This window comes from Pelophylax lessonae (assembly GCF_965119305.1).
Source record: "Pelophylax lessonae genome assembly, chromosome: 1".
Classification (NCBI taxonomy): domain Eukaryota; kingdom Metazoa; phylum Chordata; class Amphibia; order Anura; family Ranidae; genus Pelophylax; species Pelophylax lessonae.
Window position 1 is genome coordinate 605,562,500 of NC_138768.1, and position 26,561 is coordinate 605,589,060.

General features: G+C 39.7%; 1 protein-coding gene across 2 annotated transcripts in view; it reads left to right on the forward strand.

Moving 5' to 3' along the window:
* The window catches only part of TET2 (tet methylcytosine dioxygenase 2), a 177,527-nt gene that overhangs the window by 131,620 nt on the left and 19,346 nt on the right, over positions 1-26,561 (forward strand). For both annotated transcript variants that reach the window (XM_082243693.1, XM_082243692.1), the window contains exons 2-4: positions 13,009-15,982; positions 18,489-18,579; positions 20,984-21,077. In XM_082243693.1, the coding sequence (XP_082099819.1) occupies positions 13,054-15,982; positions 18,489-18,579; positions 20,984-21,077 (3,114 nt within the window). In that variant the 5' untranslated portion in view covers positions 13,009-13,053. The remainder of the gene's footprint in view (positions 1-13,008; positions 15,983-18,488; positions 18,580-20,983; positions 21,078-26,561) is intronic.

Genomic DNA, 26,561 nt, shown 5'->3' on the forward strand with positions numbered 1-26,561 from the left:
GAAGCCTTTTTTTATACCTTTTCCCTTGCCGTCTTTATTAGTTCATATGTACTTTTAAAGCCATATGCAGCAACTTTGAACATATCTAACATTTATATGCAGGAAAATGAGTAAACTATGTGACCGGTTCAAAGAAAACATGGCGCAAATGTGCACACTCCATATGATTAATATGTTGTCTTTTGAATGTCAGTAGCCTTTATGCAACCACAGCCCTGTAGCCCCTCTACTGAGGTTCACAGCAGTGCTGAACCAATGGAGGTTCTGTCTCAGTTCCAGTCCACATTACCATTTCAAAGCCACACCTGCCTTGACTAATTCCTTGGGCAACCTTTTGTCATTGTTTACACATTATAGGCATATTTGCAAACTTGTATTATGGAAATTTTTAGTGGTTAATCTTGTCGCCCTTTATACTCGCCCTACCCAGAATGAAGGAGAACAGTGGGTGACAGCGAGTGAAGTTAGGCAATCCTATGGGCTCTCCTAATTAACTGCTCTGAGAAGATATATGGTGCATGCACTGATGGAGGAGTTAATTCGTGTTCTCAATTTTGTCTAGTACAGGGATCCAAGATAGCAGTTTTCATAAGGCTACGTTCACATCTTGGCGTTGCTATTACAGACGTTTTTATGGGCGTTTTTGCAGGTGTTTTACAGGCGTTTTTAGATTGAATAGAGACCAATGGAAAACGCCTGTAATCTGCCCAAAAAGAAGCTCATGTACTTTTTTGAGCGTTGGGCGTTTTGCTCACAGCGTCAAAACGCTCAGATGTGAACAGGGGGCCATTGAAATGAATAGGATTTGTCTTGTTGGGCGTTTTGAGAGCTGATCCTAGAGCAGAAAAACTCCCCAAAAACGCCCCAAAACGCCTACATGTGAACGGAGCCTTAGAGCAATAAAGGTATATGTTTCAGCAGGTACATAGATGATTAAAATATAAGGCACACAAGTGTTTCATTTTACAATTTATTTTGCATTTATTCTTGTCAGACTCTCTTAAAGGGCTTGGGCACACATGTCTTTAAGCTACCTTTTCCTTCTAGGTCAGCAAAAAAACAATAAAAAAAACAAAGCATAAAGAGGACAGGTTTTCTGCTCCTGTCAGAAGGAAAAAATTGTTTTGCGTGCTCTGTCACTGATTTTTTTTCCCGTAGAGCTATGTCATGTGTCATTTTTTTAAAAGCATTTATGTGCATAAGAGGTTTCCTAGATGATGATTCAGTTACCACAATTTCCTGGCAGGGTGGCAACAGGTGATCTTCAAGCAGGCACTGCATGTGGATGCACTTTGTTCTTTTCAAACACCTGGGATGCTGAGATGTTTTTTTTTTCCGCTAGGAGTAGCCATAACCTCCGCTAATGGCTTTTGTTTTCTTCATATAAGGCCCATGCACTCAGATCTGATTGGGTAGCTGGAGATGTTCCTAAGCAAAGACTGACAACAGATCCACTACTAGTTAACAAAAGAGCATTAAAAAGGAGTCAGAGAATAGTTGCAGAGGAAAAATAGCCCAACAGAGCAAACAGAGGACATCAAATGGATGTGGATGCAGAAAACAGCAATTGCTGGTTCTGAACAGTGAATATGGCACTGTCATTTGAATGAGACTTGAACATCATAAAGTTTCAGCACAATACATATTCCTCCAACAGCTCAAGACAGGAATCAGTTAGGCTTCGTTCACATGTAGGCGTTTTGGGTTGTTTTGGGGCGTTTTTCTGCTCTAGGATCAGCTCTCAAAATGCCCAACAAGACAAATCCTATTCATTTTAATGGCCCCTGTTCACATCTGAGCGCTTTGACGCTGTGAGCAAAACGCCCAACACTCAAAAAAGTACATGAGCTTCTTTTTGGGCAGATTACCCATTGGTCTCTATTCAATCTAAAAACGCCTGCACAAAAAACGCCTGTAAAAACGTCCATAAAAACGCCTGCAAAAACGCCCATAAAAACGCCTGTAATAGCAATGCCAAGATGTGAACGTAGCCTTACAGTTAAGGGAGGTTCTTCATGGGAATGGCAGTCAGGATGTATTTACCTCAATGTATACTATATTTAAATATATATATAAGGCCCATTCAGACTAGCGCGACTTGTCAGGCGACTTGTCTCGCGCTCGGTCGCGTTCCATTGAATAGTACAGGACCCGTTCTAATAGGAGCGACACAAGTCGCTCCGACTTAGAAAAAGGGTCCTGTACTACTTTGGGTGACCTCGGAGCGACTTGCATAGACTTCCATTATGTGAAGTCCCTGCAAGTCGCTCCGAAGTCGTGGTGCACGGGACTGACAAGTCGCCTCCCCAAGTCGTGCAGAGTCGGATCGCCTCAGTGTGAACCGGCTCTAAAACCCATTTATTTATTTATTTATTTTAACTTACTACTAATAAATAAAAACACCACACGATACTGGTTTGGAAAAAAGATTAGGCCGCGGCTGTTTTATTATTGGTATAAATAAATAAATAAGTAAATAAAACTCAAACTTTATTTACACTTGAAATAACACACGTAAACAACCTAGCCACTACGGCTCAGGTAGACAATATAAACATTAACTTTAAATAACATTATCCAACCAAACATATTTCAAATCACATTAGACTGACGTCCACCAAAGCACTTGCGCTAAGGCGACAGTAGTTACTAATAAATAATAATTGGGCAGCGACAACCAAAAGGGAGGGAGGGGAATGCTATGAATCAATCCTGAGGGGTGAAGTGACCCGGAGCCCCGCGGTCGCTCTTAAATAGCCCCCCTAAGAACTGGCTAGGGCTAGATGAGCGCTAAAGAGCGGGAGATTTGAGCGGAAAGCGGAGTTCCACGCGCAAATCTCCCCAGAGACAGCTGAAATCGGGTGGGAAGGCCACAGCTGAGCTCAAAACTGCCCAGATACCCGCAATTTTGAGCGGGAAGCTTGAGGGAGAGTGACCAGAAGTCAAAAGGTGACTGACCCTCATTACCAGCAGGCTAACCACCTACACTATTAACTTAACATGGTTCACTAAAGTTCATAACCCAGCTAGCTGCCCCTGCCACCATCCTGTATAGAAAAAGGGGGCTACTACAGCCCCTTTTTCTATTTATTCTAGGTGATAAATAAATGGTGGATCTTCCATGTTGGAAATGGCATTGCCGCTTTCTGCACCAGCCATTACAAATAAATAAGAGGTTGGAGCTTAGAGGGATGTAGCTGAGCTTAGCAAAAAGGCACCTGGGGTACAGTTATGAAAAGATAAACAGTCCATTAGTGGCTAGTTGACTGGGGTGCTCATAGGGCACCTCATTCATGTAGTACTATATGTGCAGTGCAGCAGGTTGAAGTCATGAAGGCTGGACACATGCATACATGAGGCCCACTGTGACAAATATTTAAACTTTGTGTAACTGTTAACGTACAGTTACTTCTTAGAAGAAGAAGTTGTGTTTATATAAGAAAACGAGACATTTGTTATTAGCAGTTATTCAGATGGAGGACAGTTTTTGAACAATATTTATACAGAAAATGAGGATATTACTGGGTGGATAGTAATTTTATGGAACTGGTTCAAACTAACCATAGTCTCACACAAAAGCCCAGTGGCAGAAAATAATTGAAGCCCCCTCCCAAAATAAAAAGTGTGGGTTTATTTACATCTCTAGGCATGCATTTATACAATCATATCAGCTGGACATGGGACAACCTGGCAACATTGCAATTTAACAGTTGGTCTGCTTAAAAGTTCCAGCATTTCAGAGCTCTCATCACATGTCAGGCTTGTGACCGAATCATGCTCAGTAAGTATAGCGTGTTAAATAGCTGAAACCATGAAGTGTAGTTTATCAATGCTCAGAAAAACAACAAATGATGTTGTGACAGTTATTGTGATTTAATAGCTAATGCATTATATATCTATATATTTTTTTATCTACAAATTCTCTGCACATTACAAGATTAGTAAGCTATATATGTGTGTGTGTGTATCTATCTATCTATCTATCTATCTATCTATCTATCTATCTATCTATCTATCTATCTCTATATATATATATATATATATATATATATATATTAGAAATAATTACAAAATGAAAAGTAATAATAACATCTAAAAAAATGAAACAGACAGGCTCCCTTACATTGGAGTTTAACAAGGAAATGCCTACCTGCTTTGGTCTTCAGTAAAGTTCTCCTTACTTTGGTGGTCATTGGAAGAGGGAGAAGGTGGGAGTTGTGAGAGAAGGGCACTCTTAAATTATGGTCAGCAAGAGAGGTATCCCTTATATCTATGTTCAGTGAGAGGAAGAATGCCAGTGGAAAAAATACACTGGCTGTGCCAAATGATGCTGGTCTTGGAACTATGCAGGCACCAATAAGTTGAATGTCAACCTTCCACTGCTAAAAGAACCTCTAGTAACGTCTGGAGGAGCCCTAGTTCGGAGTCGCTGCGCTACCATTTTATGTTCCCAATACACATTCTACTACTAAAATACAGTAATTATGTACAGTACCTTATAAGAATTAGGAACCTGTTCATTAGTAAGCAATATTTATTCTAACAATTGGGTAATAGAAAAAATCAATCAACAAGATTCATATTTTTGAAAATTCTTCATAGTCTCTCATAACTCTAACCATGCAAAATTCAGCAAAAATTATTTGTAAAAATACTTCTGAAACTATGCAGCTACATCCCTATCCCACTAATGCCTGCAACCTGAACTTTGCCTGGTGACCAGACATGTGACCAATGCTGAGGCATTCGTCATGTGGTCACGGACTAAAGCAGAGCCACTGACTAGCTGCTTCTGCCCTAAAGCGCAACTAAACCCTTCTGTCGTTTTCAGGCAAGGAAGCTACCATCTTAGCGCTGGTGTTGTACATATGATCAATTATGACACCATTGATTTTATGGTTTGACAGCTTGGTTGAGAGCACAACCAATGTGACCGTTTCTGGCATGTGCCAGGAATGTAACTGTTTTTTGAAACTGTTAACTCGATGGGTTTAGTTCTGCTTTACCATTAGGGATGAGCTTAAGTGGGTTTGGACAGGGGGACCAAACCCGCTGAGCAAACCCACCAGGAAACTGTCAAAGTGGACATCAAATCCTAGGCAGCAGAGGCATTCCCAACCAGAGAGCTGCACCTATACAAGGGGTGTGTATATGTGCTGGTGCGGGACAGGGAATGCCTCTACCACCTATGATTGGCTGTTTGCTATGACAGCTTCCTGGCAGGATAGCTCAAGGGGTTCAGAATCTTGAATCAACAAATCTGAGCTCGCCCCTGCTTAACATCGATCTCCTAGAACCCTTCAGCATGCAGCGTGTTCAGTGAAGTGAACCTGGATTCTAGTTATTAGTGCAGCAGGTAAGTTATTGAGCATTTTCAGCTTCATTACTTATAAATAAAGCCACCTTTGTGTGTTTTTGGTAGCAGGGTGTCATTAGCTGTATGTATAATAGCAGTAATCCTGTCTATCAACAGTTGTTGGCTTTGTCAGTCTGCTGGCCAATCAGCACCTGACTGCAACCAGCATTCTGTTCCCAGCTGCTTCTTCTTTTAGTACAAAATGCAATTCATGTGTAAGAACCATTCATTTCATTGGAACAAGTTTACTTAATTACACTGCAATTGAAAAATTCCTGCATGCTGCAATATTATTTTTTTTCATAATGTGAATTAAACATGAATCACAAAGCATAAAAGTGCAGGTATAGTGCGTTTTTGTGTGTTTTATCTAAAACTGAGCTATGGATATTTTAGTTTTGGAAAAGTTCCTTCCCTAGTTCACATATCATAAGAACCAAATGCATGCAGAAAAAGCAAAAAATGTGAATGAAAACAAATGTAATAGTGTGCATTATATTATTAATTATTGTATTTTTATGCATTTGAAGGCCCCCAAATGTTAGTTGTTTGTTAAGACAGACCCAAATATCTTACAGGGCTGATACATACCTCTCAACTTTCTGAGATGAGAAAGAGGGACACCCTATAGCACAAAGTATGTAGACAAAGGACACACCGCTGCCAACACCCCTGTGATATGGACAGTAAGACCCCATTTACACTTGAGTGTAGCTTATGTTAGGTGATTTTGAGGCTTTTTTGTATGTTTTTGCATGTTTCATTCACACATGAGTGTAGCTTATGTTAGGTGATTTTGAGGCTTTTTTGTATGTTTTTGCATGTTTCATTCACACATGAGTGTAGCTTATGTTAGGTGATTTTGAGGCCTTTATGCATGTTTCATTCACACTTAAGTTTAGCTTATGTTAGGTGATTTTGAGGTTTTTTTGCATGTTTTTTTTCTGCATGCTTTTAGGAGTAAAGTGCTGTACATGAGATTCTTTTGGGCAGTATTGGCCCCACAGACTTTTTTCTGGGAGTGCCTGAAAAACACACGCAACAAGTATTTCTGTGCATTTTATGCATGCTCCTGTTGAAGTCAATGGGATAAAATATGCCCCATTCCACAAAAAAGTAGGTCATGTACCTTTTCGAGCTTCAGGCTTTGAGCTACAGGGGCCTGAATGCGAACTGACATTTAAAAGCATGGGATTTGGTTTGTTAAGCAATTTAGAGCTTCAAACCTCAGAATAATATGCAAAAAAAAAAAAAATCAGTTAAACCCACATGTACTTTTTTCACCACTTTTCCTACTTTCCTGCTTTTCAAAATAACAAATGCAATAATTTAGAGGATGGATGCCACATCTAGTGTGAAGTAACACTTTTCATAGTTAAATAGTACTTTTTTTTTTATAGAGAGAGGTCTATACAGAAGACCAAATAGGAGGACTAATGAGAAAGAAAGAAAGAAACGCAGAGGGATTTATCTACAAATGAGGGACAGTTGGGAGATACACAGACAGATTTTGTCATTGGCCTAACAAAATGTTTTTTTTGTGGCCAACTGTAATTTTGGACAGAAGAGGATTTCAACTGAAATAAGAGGCATTGGCACAAGGGATACATACTACTGACTGTAAATTATGTCCCTTGTGCTGAATTTTCTTTTTTTGTTTTGGCTGCACTTACGCTTTAAAGCCACTTGGGCAGCATGCTATTCTGGCAACTAGCATCTTCCAAATAAAGCTTAGACAAAGCAGACTTTTTGGGGGGGCTGAAACTGGAGAGTGCAAAATCTTCTGCAGCTGTGCATGATAGCCAATCAGCTTCCAGGTTTATTTTCAAAACCTAATTGAACAAGCCAAAGTTAAAAGCTGATTGGCTACCATGCACAACTGCTCCAGATTTTGCACTCTCCAGTTTTAGTAAATCGCCCCCTGTGTGTCTCTCATACCATTCATTTAAATTGACTTGTCTAAAATTGTAGAAATATATACGTTGCCATTGCTGGCCACCTTCTGAAAATGCTAGCTGCTATTGCTTTCATGCAGACTCCAGTATTTGAGTCATTGGACATGGAGAAAGTATGCTAATTAGAAAATCTAACTTCACTCTGACTGCATGCTAGCTATAAATCAGCCAGAGTACTAAAGCCAGAGAAAGCCACGCACCTGGCATTTTCAGAAAGTGGTCAACAATGGCAGAAGCTCAGTCACTTTGTAGTTACATTTCATTGTGTGGGCTTTTAGGTTGGTGACAATCAGTGTACCAGAAGTTTGAAATGTGATAACCTTATTGATAATAGGGCTTTTCATTTGATTATTTAAATTCAAGTTTAAGCCCTCATTCACATTGAACGTGGGTTTATAATCAATTATTGCAAACCTGCATTTCAGTGCAAGTTTGGGGGCAATTTGAAAGACATCTGTGCTAGTTGTGCACAGATGTCTATTGATATCGAATATCAATAAAAACTATGCGGTGAGCAGGATCCAAAGACCGTGAACAGATCAAAACCGTGAACAGGTCTATTGATATCGCCCCCAAAGTCGCCAAAAGTAGTGCAGGAACTACTACTGGAAATCGGTGTGGCGTCGCAAAGTCGGCATCGCACCAACTGGGACAGTGCCGTTGCCGGCAACAGGCTGCAATTTGACATGTCAAATCACATGTCAAATTGCGCCGATGTGAACGGGGGCTCAAAGAACAAAGAATGTGTTCACTTGTAGGGAATGTGGAAGAGAAATGTTATATTGAGCTCAGCTGTGTAAATTAAGCCAGCCATAGACAGTTCGAATATTGGCCAGTTCAGTAGGAACAACAACCATGTTATTAGTGAAAACTTTAGTATTTTCAGGATTTTAGGTTTGGACTTATTTGGCTCTGAACAAAACCATAAGGGTGCACTATGTAATAGACAACTATGTAATCTGCTAAACAAAGCTCTGTTTTATAATCATACAGGTTTAACTAGGGTGTGAGCACCTGTTGTTGTTTTACGTACAACAGCTGGAAGTGGGAAGGGCTGGAATACACTATAGATCTTTAAGCAAAAAGTCATCTCTGGGCACAAAGAAAGTCATGTAACTGCAATGAACATAACCCATTGCTGACATTAGTAGAATGGTGTGTCCTTCTTTACAGGGTGTCATTGTTTTTCTATATAGAAAATAGAAAGTAGAAAAACATGGACTTTACTGGCACAGGTATATAAAATATAACATTTATTATGAATGATTAAAATGTAAGACATATAACTGTCAACACTTGCCAATACAAACAAAAAAGTGTCAACACAAGCATAAGAAAGGTAGGTAATTACCAAACTATCACATGGTAAAATGAAAGCATAAATCTATGTAGACTCTGCGACAATAACCATACTGTATATTCCCCAAGGAAGGGGAAGAAGAAAAAATACCACTTCCCCTCCTGGGAAACTGTAGATAAAGTGGTCACAGATGTCCCGAGTCGGCTGTCTCGCGTTTTTTCCGAGTCATGGTGGACGTTTCCCCATGCCTGGGGGGGTGATTAAACTTTAGGCCTGCTGCCTGGGACTCCATTTATGCTGTTAGATTTCCTTTACCCGATTCTCAGAAACCTTACCTTACCTTTATTGTCCACTTAGTGGTCCCTCAGAAGCCAATTTTCTACATTTTGTAATGGCAGTCCCAGCTGGAGATAGATTAACGCCCCTGTAGGTACTAACAAGTATACCCTGTCTTAAACCTGCCAGTCTCTTTGGCTCAATCTTGGCTGACTCGGGACATCTGTGACCACTTTATCTACAGTTCCCCAGGAGGGGAAGTGGTATTTTTTCTTCTTTCCCTTCCTTGGGGAATATATGGTATGGTTATTGTCACAGAGTCTACATAGATTTATGCTTGAATTTTACCTTGTGGTAGTTTGGTAATTACCTACTTTTTTATGCTTGTGTTGACACTTTTTTCTTGATAATGTTATATTTGATATACCTGTGCCAGTAAAGTCCATGTTTTTCTGCTTTCTATTTTCAATATAGTTGATAAGAATGTGGCACACTTACATACTATAGATGCGCCAAGTTGGCCACCACCTGGTGGCGTATTTTATTCAATTTGCATCGTTTGTCACCCTCCTCTTATAGCCAAACTGTTCTTTAACATATCCCCTAGTATGCTACAACTGCAAGGTGAAGTACCCACCCATGAATCCCTCTCTGCCCACCTGACAGCATCATTCAAGTGAGATGTGCCGTAGGCTGGCCATACAAGGATCAAATTTGAGTAGGTTCCTGATTAATTGGCCAAAATTCGCTCCTTGGTTAGCCCTGTTTGCCACCTCTTGCTTGACATCCCTCAAATAAAAGATAAAGGAGCCAGGTAGCAAATTGTTCACTGGACAGGGCCTTCATCCAATCAGATGCAGGCACTGTTTGAGTATTTTGACAGATAGCAGGCCGTCTGTCAACATAGAGTAGCCACAGAGGGGGATTTTTCCATCCAGGCTGTGTAGCATGATGTCTGTAGGCTGAATGAAAAAAGTCTATGTGTGTGGCAATTATTCCAAAGGCTTATTATGAACTGCTGCTGTCACCCTTAACTCATTCCATAGCAGATAACTGCTACTTTTATTTGTGCAGAAACATATTTTTTAAAATCACAATACATAATACTTTTAGAAAATTAAAGTGCAATCAGTGCAAAAAATGTGCATGAACAATAAGTCCTATAAAGTGCTGGTTATCTTATTCTTCCAGTGCCAGTATGTTCCAACAAGTGCCGTTGTGCTTATGTGCCCTTACTCACCAACTAGTGATGGGTTAAACGCCTGTGTTTCAAAAATAATCCTCCAATGGCAAAAAATGTTTTTTCTTTCTTTTGTGACTCCGGCAGGTAGGTCAAAGAACCCCATATGAGTATAGGGAGATAGAATCAGGAGAAATCCATAGTGTAATTCCGTTTTTATTGTTAAAAAAACATATAAAAGCCAATTGTGCACTTACAAAACTCTCCTCTTGCATGTGAGCTGTAGCTGAGGGTCCTGAGGATACTTCCTGGGTGGAGCGAAATGCATTAAGTGGGTGGATTCTTATGGTTATGTGTCATCTGCTCCTTGGAACGCAAACCATGACTTTTGAATTCCAGAACGGCATCATGACATGCTCACATGCAAGAGGAGAGTTTTGTAAGTGCGCAATTGGCTTTTATATGTTTTTTTAACAATAAAAACGGAATTACACTGTGGATTTCTCCTGATTCTATCTCCCTATACACATATGAGGTTCTTTGACCTACCTGCCGTAGTCACAAAATAAATAAAAAAACATTTTTTTGCCACTGGAGGATTATTTTTGAAACACAGGCGAGTGAGTAAGGGCACATAAGGAGGGGAGCACAACGGCACTTGTTGGAACATACTGGCACTGGAAGAATAAGATAACCAGCACTTTAAAGGACTTATTGTTCATGCACATTTGTTGCACTGATTGCACTTTAATTTCCTAAAAGTATTATGTATTGTGATTTAAATATTATGTTTCTGCACAAATAATGAATAGAGATACATATTAGGCATATTATGATTAGACGGTGTTGGGTACACACACAAAAATATCTGAGAGGAATATACACCTTACATCCCTGCAGCAGTCTTGTAAACGCATTCCACAAACTACATAGCGTGAGGGTCACAATATATTTGAGAGAACTGCTACTGCCACTAAGGACTAATGGCAAGTTATGTCACCAGGCCCTAATGTAGTCATGAATGTCCTCCCTTCACTGGCATTTTTCATACCGTATGCTAATTGGGAGGCTGATTTTAGAAATTAAATTAAGGTACCCAAAATATTTTTGTAACTCCCATATGTCCTGAATTCAGTTTTAAAGTATTTGTGCCCAATATATGGAATCCCAATGCTCTTAAAGCAGAACTCCAGCCAAACAACTAAATTTAAAATGATTACATCTTAATATATGCGATTGTTTTTACTTGCAAACAGAGTTAATTAATCTCAACCTCTGTTGTAATTTACATATCTCTGACATGCCTAACCTATGGAGTGAACGCTACTATTTCTTTTAGCAGGTTTCATCTGTCTGCTTATTGGACAATGAATGTGCATCAATACATCGGTCTCTTTTTGTGTTCTTTACTTCATTAACACCTACAGCTCACAATTCCTAGCACTTCAGATCGAAGATACTATGCAGTATGTTAACGCTCCAATTGCAGTGTATAACTTTCAAAGGTCAGTCTGATATTCAGAGGACTGTGTGATGATTTTTGAAAGACAGATTTTATTCAATTATCCTAGCAGTATATTTAAATAGACTTAATGATTTTTTTAAAATGAACTATAAAATATTTGTATATTTGTGGGAAGTTCCATATTAAAACAATTTAGTTTTATCCTAGTGGATTTCATTGTGACCCACCAGAATGTCACAGATGAATGGTGAATGGACAACTGGGTTTACAGATAACTAGCACATTATACAATATGAACTATATATACATTAGGGTTACTTGAGTCCTTTATAGATTTTGGTCTTCCATTAATGGTCAGAGGCATTAGGATGTTTGTGAGCCTGTGGCAGCTCACCTGAAGACACTGTGCCCAGTGCACATCTTGAGAAGGGAATGGGCATGCATCTGTGTGGTAAGCAGTGTCCCTGCGCTTGCACCAATCTTACAGCCAATTATTTAAAAGAATGTGTTGTATTTTTTGACACCATTTTTCAACTAGGTACAGAGAAGACAGAAACCAAGGTTGGCAAGCATTTGCATGGGGCATCTTGGTAAAAACAACCGATGACATTTGTCATCCGTAAGCTGTGTTGTGGATGGCTTCAAGGCCAGGTTGTGGATGTCAGTGTAGGCAGAAGCATACCGGAGTAATTGAAGAGGCTATTGCTTAAAGGAGAGAGTGACCTTTGGTAAAAAAAAAAAAACAATTAGGGGTTATGATAGAGTTACTGATACCCATTCTGTGCCTTACTAAAAGTAGACTCTGTCCCTGAAAATTTTATCAATTTTGAGATTTGTATCAATTTATCAATGTTGGGTCAAGAAATGTGCTCTTCAAAAACAGAGTGTTGAATTTAAACACATCCTTTACTGATTTGTGCATCAACTTTAAGAACTACTTATTGCTCTGCTAGTGTTTTTTTTTTGTAATTGAATTTGCGCTAAATGCTGCTCCTAAGTGCAATAAAACTGGAAGCAATTGTTCTTTCCCTTAGTAAGCATAGTATTCAGACAAATCCTGACATTTGTTTGTTTCGGGAGGGTGGTATATTTTAGCACTTTCCTTGTAAAAATTTTGCAGACTTTCTTGGATGTTTTGTCCATGTCCTAAAGGTTCTGAAAAGCGAATGTCCTTAGATTTCACCCTAAAAACAACAGACATGTGTATGTGCCCAAATTATTTTTAATTTTCTATTCCCCTGATTTTATTACAAACTAAACCACAAATGATCTTGTCCTGTTTATAAATAGGGCTTGCAATAAGATTTGCCCTTATACATGTTTATTGAAAAGTACAGCTTATAGAGTTCAACACAGTATTCTGAATTTTATTGTTCCACATTTTGAAGATGTATTTTTTCTGTAATGATAAAATTGTCTATAGAAAAAAAAAATGACCTAAAAGTCATATAAACATGTTCTTTGTTTTTTCCTCAGATACGTTTTTAGGGCAGCCTTGTGGATGGCCCCGGAGCAGGCCCGATGGAAGAGGAAAGAAGTCACCATGATGAGGGCAGTAGATTGAGTCCATTCCTAATACAACCATTGCCTGCTTGCCAAAACAACCCAGCAAAGCTACAAAATGGAGAGCTACCAATGGAAAATGCCCCACCCCAAGTCAATGGAGAAAGCTGTTTACCAACCAAAAACAGCTACAGTGTCACCCACATGAAGGGAAATCAGGAGTGCTCTGACCACACACATGAAAACAGAGTGTATCCAAATATACATAATGGTGCAATAAAGCGCACACTTAGTGAGCCTTTGCTATCTGATTTCCTCCAAGTGAAAAAAATCAAAGCAGTTGGGGAAGAGAATGGAGAAAATGAAGGTGAATTAAATGGCACGTACATTCAACAAAATGTGTCTGACTTCTGTAGCAAAGACGAAGCTGTGAGAACAAGAAAACCGGAAAATTCAAATGTTCATGTTCCCAGTGAGCAGAACAAAGATCCTAATTCCCACAACGGCAACATTGCCTTATCTAATAAAGATAATGCAATGCCTAATGGTGCTACTGTTTTTGCCTCTTCCATGAAGCTTACACATGCTGAACTCTTGGAGAAAACGGGATCGCAATATTATCCTGAAAATGTTTCCCTTACATTGCAGAATACCACACCTCACTCGGTTGCCATTAACACTCTAAATGATGCTAGTAAGGACTTGTCTCCTCAAACAAGTTATTCTTCACATACCTCAGGGCAGATCACTTCCCAACTAACCTTGAACTCGGTGCTGCCTCAAGGGCCAGATGCCTTGGCTACTGAGGCTCCTAACAGTGACAACTGCAGCGAGCCAGCTGTAAAACCAGGAAGCTATACACATCACATGCAAGAAGAGCAACCACTTCCACAAGAGAAGCCAAAATTTAACTCCCAGGACATACCTGGAAGAAACTGTGACGCTGGTGAGCCTGATCATCAGATTTACTCTACCAGTGGTTCTTACCACCTCCAGAATAACAAACCTGATGAAAGGCTTTCTGAGTCTTTTAGTAAGGAGCGTTATGATTTATTGCAAATGAGTAAACTATTATATGCCCAGGAAACTGACAGTTACCGTTCCACCCCAAACATATGTGATGGCAGTTTTTTAAATTCTCAGTCCAATGGAACATGTCAATCAGTTGATCCAAGAATGACTTCTCAGTCAGATTTTATGCTTGCTCATAATAGCAGAACATTGTCTACCAATGCACTTCCTTCACTTCACTGTTCAGCAGGAGGTGAACCACCTTCAGAAAACAGTGGGCAGAAAAAAATGACCTTTGAGAATCATTCAGAAAAGCAAAATGAGCATTCCATGTCACAAAAAGGGAGAGATCATTGTAATGGAACATCTGAACGCAGTAGGGGTATGGAGGAGCAAAGAAACCCATACATGAAGTCAAACTGGACAGACTTTCGCTCAAATCATTTTTTGAAGGAAGATTCCTCAAAATCAGAAGACTTACTAAAATTATTAATGGACTCTCAGTCAGAAAATCAAAAGAGGCTTAAACAATATACAAGAAAACAGGGTAGTACTAGTCAAAATATAGAGAGCACTGTGCCACCACCACAGCCTCAAGGGCAACATCTAAATTTCCAAAAGCACTTATCCCAGGCAACAGGTAGAGATACTCAACAGCAAGGCTATGATCTTAAAATCAAAGGTAATCATTTTTATCAGTCATTTTCAGATAGGCTAACTGGGCATATGTTTGACCAATCATTAAAACAGCACTTAAATCCGCAGAAAGTGGAAAATGAACAATTTCCACACAAGACACAATTGCACCAACAGGTTCTGCATTCAAAGCCTTCGAGTCCCCAGTACCACCAGGACCAACTTTATCATCAGAGGCCAAATCAAGATTTTACCATGGGCATGGAGCAGTCACCGCACAGTCGTAGCCAAACTATTTTCGGTAATGCACCAAGTAGATCAAGCCCACAAAATCATTTAAAATTAGAGGAGAGCAGTCAAGCAGCCACTCAGTGCCAGAACTTCCAACAATACCATCAGGATGTAGAGAAGCAACATAATTCAAGCAACGCAAATATGCCTTTCAATACTAGTCAGTCTAACTCACATAGAAAAGGGCAGTATATAGCTGAAAATATAGAGCCTGGTAAAGGTAAAGTAGACACATATCAGCAGTACTATCAAACAGAACGGTCTCTTCAACATGGTCAACATGGCTACCAAGATCAAAAAGGCAACAGCAATATCCCCATTGTAAATCCCAGCCAACAGCCAGCCCAGGAGTATGGTAGACATTGCCAGGATATTCAGACCCCAGACAAACAAAAGAGATATTTACCACAAAGCAATACTTCTACTCCACTTCCACAAGATCAAACAGGATATCATTCTCAATTTGCAAATCAGATGAATTGTATTCCAAAGCATGCCGCTTTGAGGCATCATTTGCTTCAGCGCCGGGAGCAAAATAAACATGATGGTTCCTCTGTACATAGAGCTTCCAAAGTGGAGAACAGCTCACAGTCTGCCTGTGCGCGCACACCCAGTGAAAACAAAACAGCAAGGAAAACAATCAAAGAAGAGAATCAGCATTTCAGCCTAGAAAATGTACAACACAAGAGTATTCTTGAAACAATGGAACAGCAGATGAAACAGTATCCTGCCAAATCAATGTTTCATCAACATGTGTCTACCATCAGATCACCAAAGCATGTAAAGGTGGAGTCTTCAGGTCCAGTGACAATTTTATCAACACACGCTAACTCTTCTACAGCAGACCACCATGCTCATCCACATGAAAAAACGCCAACCAAGAGGGCAGCAGGCTCTGCTCTGAATCATTTTTTGGAGTCTCCTTCAAAGCTTCTTAGCACCCCCGTCAAAAACCTATTCGATACTCCTGTAAAAACACAGTATGATTTTCCATCATGCAGCTGTGTTGGTAAGTACAATTTATAACTGTACTGTTAGTTAAAATATATTATCATAAATCTGTTTGCATGCTAGGATTTTTTTTTTCTATGTAAACCAGACACCAAAAAACATTTGCATGCCCTACATTTCTACACATTTGTCTGCAAGCTGGCAATACATTGTGACCACATGCTTGGGCTTTTCTTCCTTTTTGGTATTTTGAAACCTTTGCATTCAATTGTATTAAACATCATCCCCCCACTTACCAAACATGTATGCTTATTGAGCATATTATTATATGATACATACTGTGGATGATTTTCTAAAGTAATTAAGACAAGTGAATTCTCATTTCGAAAAGTGTATGCTAACATTGCAAAGTGAATGTTCTCTTAGCTTGGTAAATAAAGTGAAGCTGTGTTTACTTTGACTACGCAATCATGTAAAGGGAATACAAAAGAAGGATTTTTGCTTGCACATGATCCAATGACTCCTCATTCACTAAGCTAAGTGATTATTTACATTGTTATTCCTTTGTTATCACCCCTACTGTCACTACATGGTGTTTTGCATATCATCAAACCTCAGTTCAAGAAGCAGTAAAGTAAAGCTGGTCATGGGTTGCAATTCAGCCAGTTCGGTAGGAACTGGCCAAATTTTGCTCCATGTATGAGCACCCTGTTGTCAATCGATTGACTTATGTACAACCACTTTGTCTTTTTTTTTTCTGAACGGCCAGCGCCACCAGTTGTAGAAGGCAACACTGTTCATTGTGTTGTGATGGCGACAGAAGTCTCCCCGCTATGAGAACACAATGGCACAACAGGAGTGATTCCGCCATCAACCTTGAATTTTCAGATGGGGGAATCGGCACATTTTTTTTGTTCAACACGCGAGTTGAAGGAAAAAAAATGTATAATGTATGTCCTGCTTAAGAAAGAATTAGCAACAGCTGAAGGACATATTTACTAACATACACAGGTTACCTTGCGTTTTTGTATTCCCTCGTTGTCTCCTCCTGAATAATGTGCAATAATTAACATAGCCAGTGACATAATTAATATTAGATGATTCTTCTATCTTGCTTTCTTGGGAACTGATCCTTTCTTCAGTTAAGAAGCTGAAGGGGAAGCTGCAGACAAATTTGAATTGTTTTATATATATATATATATATATATATATATATATATATATATATATATATAGTATGTGTTTTATGAAGATGGAGGTTGCGAGGTTGCTTTAGCAAGATAAAGACTGTTCACTTTGCAAGGGAATTTGGTCAGGGTAAATGTGGTAAGATTTCACTTAGCAAAGAATACCCAATCACATGCAAAGAAAATAAAAATAACAGCATTTTTTCTTGTACATGATTGGATTATGGAATTTAGCAGAGCTTCACCTCCTTTACTAAGCACTTGAGAATAATCCTTTTAAAGTGCAACTTTCCGAGCAAAGTGGACAGATAATTTGTCTTTAGTATATCAAACCCATAGGAACATTCACAGTCCTAAAGGCCCTTTTTACCAGCATTTTGGTGGGTCACAACATTATTGTGACCCACCAAAACATTGTTGAATGAAGCTTTTTATATGCTCCTTTAGATGCCACTGAGTGCCCTATTTCTATGGTTATTTATATATCTTCAAATATGCATAAAGTCTCAGATGTTTTCTGAAATTTAGCAATTTATAGGGATGGACTAGAATTTACTGGGTCTCACTGGAGGTCTTCTTAAAAGCACAAGGGTGTTTTAGGATATTTGAATTAATAATCATACAAAAATGTTTCCAGCAAGGTAATTTTTCATGTTATTGGCCCTAGTTATGTATCTGTAATAGTTTAAAGCAAACTTGTAATTTTGTCCAATCAAGGAAGGGTTCTCTTGATAGTCCACCTCTGTTACTCTTACCTTCCCCTAGGCTCTCTCACTTGGAGTACTCTTAATTACGGAAATGGCGAAACAACACCTTCTCCCCTTCTTCCTACAATATGGGGAACAGCCCAAGCACTGTCAGATGGGGTGGGGGTTCTCAGTCCTGCATAAGCTTCGACACGGACTGACAAAGAGCTTACACAAGGCACTCTACCTTTGGCTGTGGAGGAAAATTGGGGAAGAGGGCGTGAACCTGTTACTTTGCATTGAATGTATAAAGTTATGTGTTCATTTGAAAATGCAACTCTAGAATTTTATTTTATTTTATTTTTTTGTTATCTAAACACAATGCTAGTCCTGGGCATACAAGGTTAATTATTTTGGTTTCTAATCTGGATAAATAATGTTTCAATTGTCCAAGTAATAAGGTAACCAATGTGTATCAGCCATTCCATTACATCAGTGAAGTTATTGTTACTGTCTGGAGCTTTTCTGGTTCCAGTTAGTTTTTGCTAGATTTGAGTTTTGGTGTCAATAATATATTATAAACATAACCACCCTCCTCCTTGCTGCATTTTGTACATATCTTTCTGTGCTAAATGTTGTAAAAACTTTCATGTAGACCTTTAAAAAAAAATGTATTTGTAACTTTGCACAGAACAAATCATTGAGAAAGATGAAGGACCATACTATACTCATCTTGGTGCTGGACCGAATGTGGCAGCTATCAGAGAAATTTTGGAAGAGAGGTAATGATTACAATATGTCAGCCATAATTACCAATCACTAAGTTGAGATGAATCAGCAAGAGCTATTATTTCATGCTGAAGGCAATACAGTAATTATATATATTTTTTAGACTCCTAATACATTAGGTCAAAAATGTAAACTTACAGCAGTACTATACAATGATTTGGCATCACAATCGATTTCATCATTGTCAAACCATTGTTGTACTTGTTTTTTGTTTTTTTTTTTTGTTTTATTGTGGCAAATTCAGTGAAAAAACAATTTAAAATAAGTTGAATTGAGGCTGAATTCCAAGCACGTAAGATTCAAAATACCGCATTGTATAAATTAAAAAAACACTAAGTGGGTGGATCAGTACCATGATGGGTCTGACCATTAGGTGTGCAGTATACAAATGTGCTTACAAAGTGCAAGATGCTGGGAGGAGAAAGCAGAGTCAGCAAAGAAATAACCTTTTTAGTCTGTTGGTGCTCCCCTCTACTGTTCAGTTAGCAGACTGGGGGCAGGCAAGTGTCACCATTGCATTCCTTATTGGTAAGAGGAAGTAGCCTCATCCTTCAGGTTGCGCTATGTAATGCAAGGTTCACACGGGACGAAAATCGGGCAGTTCAGCAGAACGTTTAGCCCATTTGTGCAGCTCCCTGTCCAACAGAAGCCAGTCTCACGACTGCCTTCTGTCACACGGGCGTGCTGGAAAACCAGCATCTGATTTGCATTCGATCAGCTGTGTTGTGAGCACTGACTGGTGTGTTCTGAAGGGGGAGTGGCCCCCCGTCAGAACACAATATCATAGCAGGGGAGATCGCAGTACTAACATTGCTTGTGTTAGTGCCGCGATCTGTCAGGTTTTTTTTCGTTCAGCCTGCTGGGTTGAATGAAAAAAGCTTATGGTGTGTACCAGGCTTAAGGCCCTTTACAAACAGGTTGGACACAGTTGGAGTGCGCATACTCAGCGGGGAATCTGTCTGCTGATCCCCACTAAGCAGGCGGATGGCTGGTCCATGTCCACTCCACTTATGCAAAGCGGATACAGACACAGCCTGCTCTCCTCTATGGGTGCTCAGATGTAAACAGATCACCTGTCCGTATACCCATAACTGCCATCCGATCTTATCCACCAGACAGATGGTCAATGGACACATGTATGTTGACAGCTGCCACTCCATAGAGAAGACTGGAGGGTCTGATTGGGTCCGCCTGAGAAACTGACAGGGGGGCCTGATCGGTCCGTGCGTGTAAAAGGGCCCTAAGTCTCAGAACTGAATGGATAGAAATCCTTTGGCAGGATGACAGGTTCCTAAAGAGATTGTAAGGGCGGAAGTTTTTTTTTTTATCTTAATGCAATCGTAGCATTAGGATAAAAAACATTCTGTGTGCAGCAACCCTCTTCAGCCCCACTATTACTTACTTGAGCCCATCTTTATCCAGCAATGTTGCAGGAGTTTCTCAGCTGCCCGGGACTCCCCTCATCATTGACTGAGACAGCAGCGTGGGCATAATTGGCTCCTGCTGCTGTCAATTAAAGTCAGTCAGCCAATCGGGAGAGAGAGGGGACAGGGTGGGTCGGGGCTCCGTGTCTGAATGGACACAGGGAGCTATGACCCGGCTCGGGTGCCCCCATAGCAAGCTGCTTGCTGTGGGGGCACTCAACAGGAGGGAGGGCCAGGAGCAGAGAAGAGGGATCCGAGAAGAGGAGGATCCAGGCCACTCTGTGCAAAACCAACTGCACAGAGCAGGTAAGTATAACATGTTTCTTTTTTTTTTTTTTTTTTCTTTTTTTTAAAACGAGACTTTACAATCACTTTAAATGTATTTAAAACAATTTTTATTGAGAAAAAAGAATGCAATACAGAAATGTATAAAAACAGTAAATGTGCATCTGTCTTACAATTGGCAACAACCCACTACAAAAAACGCACAGAAAAGTAAGGACAGTGTAAATGGTAAGTGAATATCTTTCAACAAACTCAAAAAGAAATCACATAACAGAACATCATTTTGACATAGTACCATTCCCTTTCATCCTGCCAGGCCAGGAGCTTGGGCTTCATTTAAGTACAGTATTTATGGTGGCTCCTAGAATTAGATCGGAGGCATAGGGCCTGTACCATCCGGAGGATGCTAGGGAATGGATATCAGGTCTAGTAAGTTTGGATCCTGGGGTGAAATCTTGTCCTGGGTAGTAATATCCATTGTGGGGTGGGAAAAGTTGTCTGTAGAGGAATTTGGCAGACTAATAGTGTGCAAGTGATGTTGCGTAGCCTACAATCACTTTAAAATGTATCTCATTTGTGTATCTAGATGTTTGATTTGAGTTTGGCTTTAACATTTCCATTTTGCATGGAGGTCATTGTTTACCTATATTTACAAAAAAATTCTTATATATACATTAATTGTTTTTAGGTTTGGCCAGAAGGGAAAGGCAATCAGGATTGAGCGAGTACTTTATACAGGGAAAGAAGGGAAGAGCTCTCAGGGATGCCCAATAGCAAAATGGGTAAGTGGTAATAATTTGTATGTTTCCATAAGTCCATAGGAAACTATCCCTAGGTCACAAATTTATTATTGTACATCATGTATAGATTCACTACTAGCGTTAAAGTTTAATATGCCACAAAAAAAGTACAGCCATACTGTATAATAAATATAAAAATGTAGGTTTACTTACAAAAGTAAAGCATGTTCACTTTACAGAGTGAATTTTTCACTCACTAAGGACTGGGAAGAATTGTGTTCACTTCAGTTATCCAATTATATATAAGCAAACATATATACAGTATTTTTTTTTTATTCTTCTTTGGACATGATTTGCAATATATTTTTTTTACTTAGCTTCACCCTATTTGTTTAGCTAAGTGAAAATTCAGTTTGCAAAGTAAACATGTTCTTTTAATAAATCAACCCCCTATCCAGGGCCAATTTTAGACAAAATGGAGCCCTGGGCAAATATTGGAATGGATGAAATTCTGTACTGTGACAAGTGTCTTAACAGAACATAAAAGAAAGAGTATTTGTGTTTCGGAGGTTCAACTGATAGTGGTAAATGTTTCAGCCTCTACAGACTAAGCACAGAAGAAACCTCTGAAAAACAGTAGCATAACACCTCATATTCTCAACAGTATATTACAAAAATGTACCTGTTCTGACTTACAAAAAAATTCAACTTAAAGAGGTTGTAAACCCATGAAACTTTTTTTTTTTTTGCTGCAACCTGAAAGAGAAACCCATAATGAGCTAGTATGCATCGCATACTAGCTCATTATGAAATACTTACCTAAGAACGAGCCCCCGCCGTGCCGCCCGCTCACCCGTATGACGGGCGACATCTCCAGTCGCCCGTCTTCCGGGATCGCGGCATCCGGCCATCTGATTGGCCGGAGCCGCGGTGACGTCACTCCCGCGCATGCGTGTGGGAGCCGACGGTCACGGCACGGGGCTCTGAAGAAACGGCACCAGCCGCTGTTCCTTCAGAGCGCATGCGCCAGTGACGTCACTGGCTGCATGTAAGGTAAATATCTCCTAAACGGTACATGTTTAGGAGATATTTACAGTACCTATAGGTAAGCCTTAATATAGGCTTACCTATAGGTAAAAGTGTCAGAGGAGGGTTTACTTCCTCTTTAAGAACAAACCTACAGACCCTATCTTGTTTGTAACCCAGGGACCGCATGTATAGATACATTGACCATAGACATTAATGTATTGGGTGACAAGGAATAGGGGTGGATTACAAAAAAATTAAACTAATGCAGCCACCACATCTAAGAGCCCTAAGCTGCAATATAATCCATTTTTGTTCTGGGGTTTATTTACCCTTTAAGGCCAGCTATGGAAGAAGACCATACAAAGAGAAAGACTTTGAGCTCATTTGGGTAAAGAGTAAAGTGTGATGCATTCATAGCTTTTGTCATATTACATGAAATAATGAGCCTAACATCATAGCAAAAAATTAAATAGAGCCAGAGCCTACTCACTGTATCCACTGTGCACTTTGCAAAACAAAAACTGAAGTCCTTGAATCTACAAGATATTCCATAATTACTGTGTCACAGGCGAGAATCTTACAAACAAACGTCAATTCAAAGATAAAGGATTTTAAAAAATAAACTCTTCCTTTGAAAAGTTTTTCTGCACAAGGAAAAAAGTGGAATAATTGTCAGTGGCTAGTGGAAAAAAATCTCAGCATTGGTGGTCAACGATAGAAAATTATGCTACGGCGTCAGGGGTCATTAGGAGGAAATATTGTGAGTATTGGTAGTCAGAACGGCTGCAGCTGCTGATCAATAGATGTTTTATAGCGTGTCTGTTTGACAGAAGCTGAATCTAACTATTAAAAACCCAAATTAAGCAGCGCTAGCATTAGTAACAATAATCATGTGAAATAAATATAATCAATTCATCAGACAAATTAAAATGTATAGATAAAATATAAATAAGAAAAGTTCTTGGGTGTGATCCAATTAAATTAGATTTGGTGAGTGGGGAACCGAGAGGGGTCACCTATCACTTCGGAGCACCTTGTATAAACTTCAGCACTTGAGCACCTTATTTGGATCACGATTAAGGACTGTTTTATTTATATTTATTCACATTGTAGTTCACCTTGATGAACTTTGTATAATTTTCAGCACTTGAGCACTTTAATTGGATCACACCCAAGAACTTTTCTTATTTATATTTTATCTATACATTTTAATTTGTCTGATGAATTGATTATATTTATTTCACATGATTATTGTTACTAATGCTAGCGCTGCTTAATTTTGGTTTTAATATTATCCTAAGGTTTGCTTAGAGTTGCAGCAGCTGCATATATTTTTTCATGCACTTTACATTTCATATAATTTAAACCATTTATTCATTTATTTATTCACTCTTACAATTGATCTACCAGCGCGGGTATTCATTTAGTTTTTCACATGAATCTAACTATTGACTTTTGTCAAACAGGGAGAGCCACGCACAGATTGAGTTTTGGCTGATCCTTGCTAAACTGGCCAAATTTCAATCTGTCTGTGCCCAGCATAAGACACACACAGTAAGGCCCCTTTCACACTTGGAGTCCATTGGCAAACTCCATTTTTCTTAGCGGGGGATCGATCTGCCGATCCCCCGCTAAGCAGGCGGATGGCAGCTCTGTCTCTGCACTGTGTGCGGAGACAGAGCTGCCAGGTCCCCGCTGTTCTCTATGGGGGAATCAGATGAGAATTGACCGCCTGTCCATTCCCATCTGATCCGCCAGACAGATGGAAAATAGGGTTTCCATCCATCCGGATTTGAGGGACTGTATCGGATCGGATGTCAGTGGACATGTCTCCGCTGACATCCGATGCCCCATAGAGATGCATGGGGAATCCGTTCAGATCCGCCTGAAAAACTGACAGGTGGATCTGAACGGTCCGCAAGTGTGAAAGGGGCCTTAGAGACACCGTAACTTGCACACACACACACACATTAAGATACACAGTAGTTTGCAAACAAACACGCACACACAGTAACACACAATAACACACCACCCCCTACCTAAGTACTTACATGTCTTGTTAGTTGTTAGATTTGGCTCTTCTACAGTAGATGCCCACCCCTGAGTGTGCTGTGGATGGCTTGTAAGTTGCATCTGTCACTGTAGGTTGGATTGAATGGAGTCGTGTTTAGCTCCCTGCAGGAGCTGCAGTACTGGGCACCCTGCAGCACCACTTTCCCTGTGCCCTAAGCAGCCACAATCAATTTGTTGACCAGGCAAAATATCTGCTGCCCCTTCCGTGCCTGCTGATAACTGAAGCCCTTGGCAAATTTCCACTCACTAATGCCGGCTACACACAGGCCTAAAATTGGCCGAAAATGGACGGTTCGGCAGGAATTGGCCAACTTTCAACCCATATGTACAACTAATCACAGTTCATTTTGAGGATTGTGGGACAGTTTTTTTTATACTGCAACAGCTTTTGTTTTTTTGCATTGAGATACTTAAATTTGTTCAGAGTGACATTTGATTTGACAATAAGACAGCGCTTACATGTAGCACAAAAATTCATTTGATGCTTTCTTGGTGAACAGCAGCAGTCATATAAAAATAATATAATAATATAATAATATAAAATATAAAAATAATATAAGGATAGTATGTAGTAAAGGTATGTAGTAGTAGTGACAGCACTGTGTATTAAGTAATGCATGTGTACAGGTCCCTGTCCCTGTCGAAGGGGCATACTGGAAAACCAATGGCTGGCAATGCAGATCCCCTGATCACACTTGTCCTGGCTAGGGGGCAGTCCCCTTGTCAGAACACAATAGCACATTAGTGGCGATCACTGTACTAACATCGCTTGTGTTAGTACAGAGATCTGTCAGTTTTTTTTTTCGTTCAGCCCTCTGTGTTTAACTAAAAAAAAACTGTATAGTGTGTGTACCAGGCTTAATGTTTTTAATATTTACATGTAAATGGTTATTCATTGTAAATATAGCTAGAGATGTTCTTCACAAAGCGAAGTGAACATTCACTTTAGTAAGTGAACAGTCTCTATCTTTTTAATAATTGAATCCCAAAATCTGGGTCACCTTGGTGGGTCACCTTGAAAGGAAAATGATTTGCAGACAACCTCTTTTTTCTTTCTGGATTTACAAATTTGTATAAAACAACTTAAAGTGGTTGTAAAGGCAGAAGGTTTTTGATTCTTCATTCATTCTATGCATTAAGATAAAAAAAAAAAAAAAAAAAACTTCTGTGTGCATCAGCCCCCTTAATACTTACCTGAGCCCCCTCTAAATCCAGGGAGGTCCACAAATTCCTCAGCTGTCCAGGACTCTCCCTCCTGATTGGTTGAGACACAAAAGGGGCGCCATTCGCTGCTGTAAATTCAACTCAGTTAGCCAATGAGGAGAGAGAGAAGGGCGGGGCCGAACCGTGGCTTCATGTCTGAATGGATAAACGGAGCTGTGGCTCGGCTCGGGAGCCCCCATAGCAAGCTGCTTGCTGTGGGGGCACTCAACATGAGGGAGGAGCCAGGAGCAGCAACGAGGGAACCGAAAAGAGGAGGATATGGGCTGCCCTGTGTAAAACCAACTGCTCAGAGTAGGTAAGTATAACATGTTTGTCATTTTAATAGAAAAAAACAGACTTTACAATCACTTTGCGCAGTCCATAAATTCATCTTTTTTTTTTTTTTCAACCAGCGGGTTGAACAAAAAAAGAAAATCAGATTTCCCCGTCCCTACATTTGATGTGGATGAGGGAATCCCTCCCACTGTGGTATTGTATTCTGACAGTGGGGAGCCTTTCCCATCATCAGAATACAATGACCAGTGCTGCCAGCTATAGCCGGCGGCATTGATTGATAAGGAAATCTCTGACAGGTTGGTTGTACGGCTGTTGATCAGTAGATTGACTTCAGTACAACCAGCCACATTTCAATCCATGTATGGCTTGCCTTAGTTGCACATAGGCAATTGGAGTGAATACAAGTCAGTCAAATCAGTCATTGCTTTGACTATTTAATCCTGTATTGTCCTAAAACCTAATTCCTCTTGTTTGGGGATCTGCATTCTGCACATGATTTTGTTGTGTCAGTGTGGGGTTGATTTACTAAAGGCAAATAAACTGTGCACTTTGCAAAGTGAAGTTGCTCCAAAGCTTAGTAAATGAGCAGAAGCTCTGCTGACTTTCATCATCCAATCATGTACAAGCAAAAATGCTGTTTTTTTATTCTCCTTGCATGTGATTGGGTATTATTTGCAAAGTGAAGCATTTACTAAGCTCTGGAGCAACTGCACATTGCAAACTGTCTAGTTGCCTTTAGTAAATCAAACCCTATGTGTTTTCTGTAAATTCCTTCATCATTGATCTCTCAAAATCTGCTTTTTAAAGGAAATATGATTGGCATTTACATTATACTGTGTTGTCGCCTAAAATAATTGAGTTTTTCAAGAGAATGCTATGTGTTCTGTGTACCAGTTTCTGGTGTACCTAATTTAGAGCCGGTTC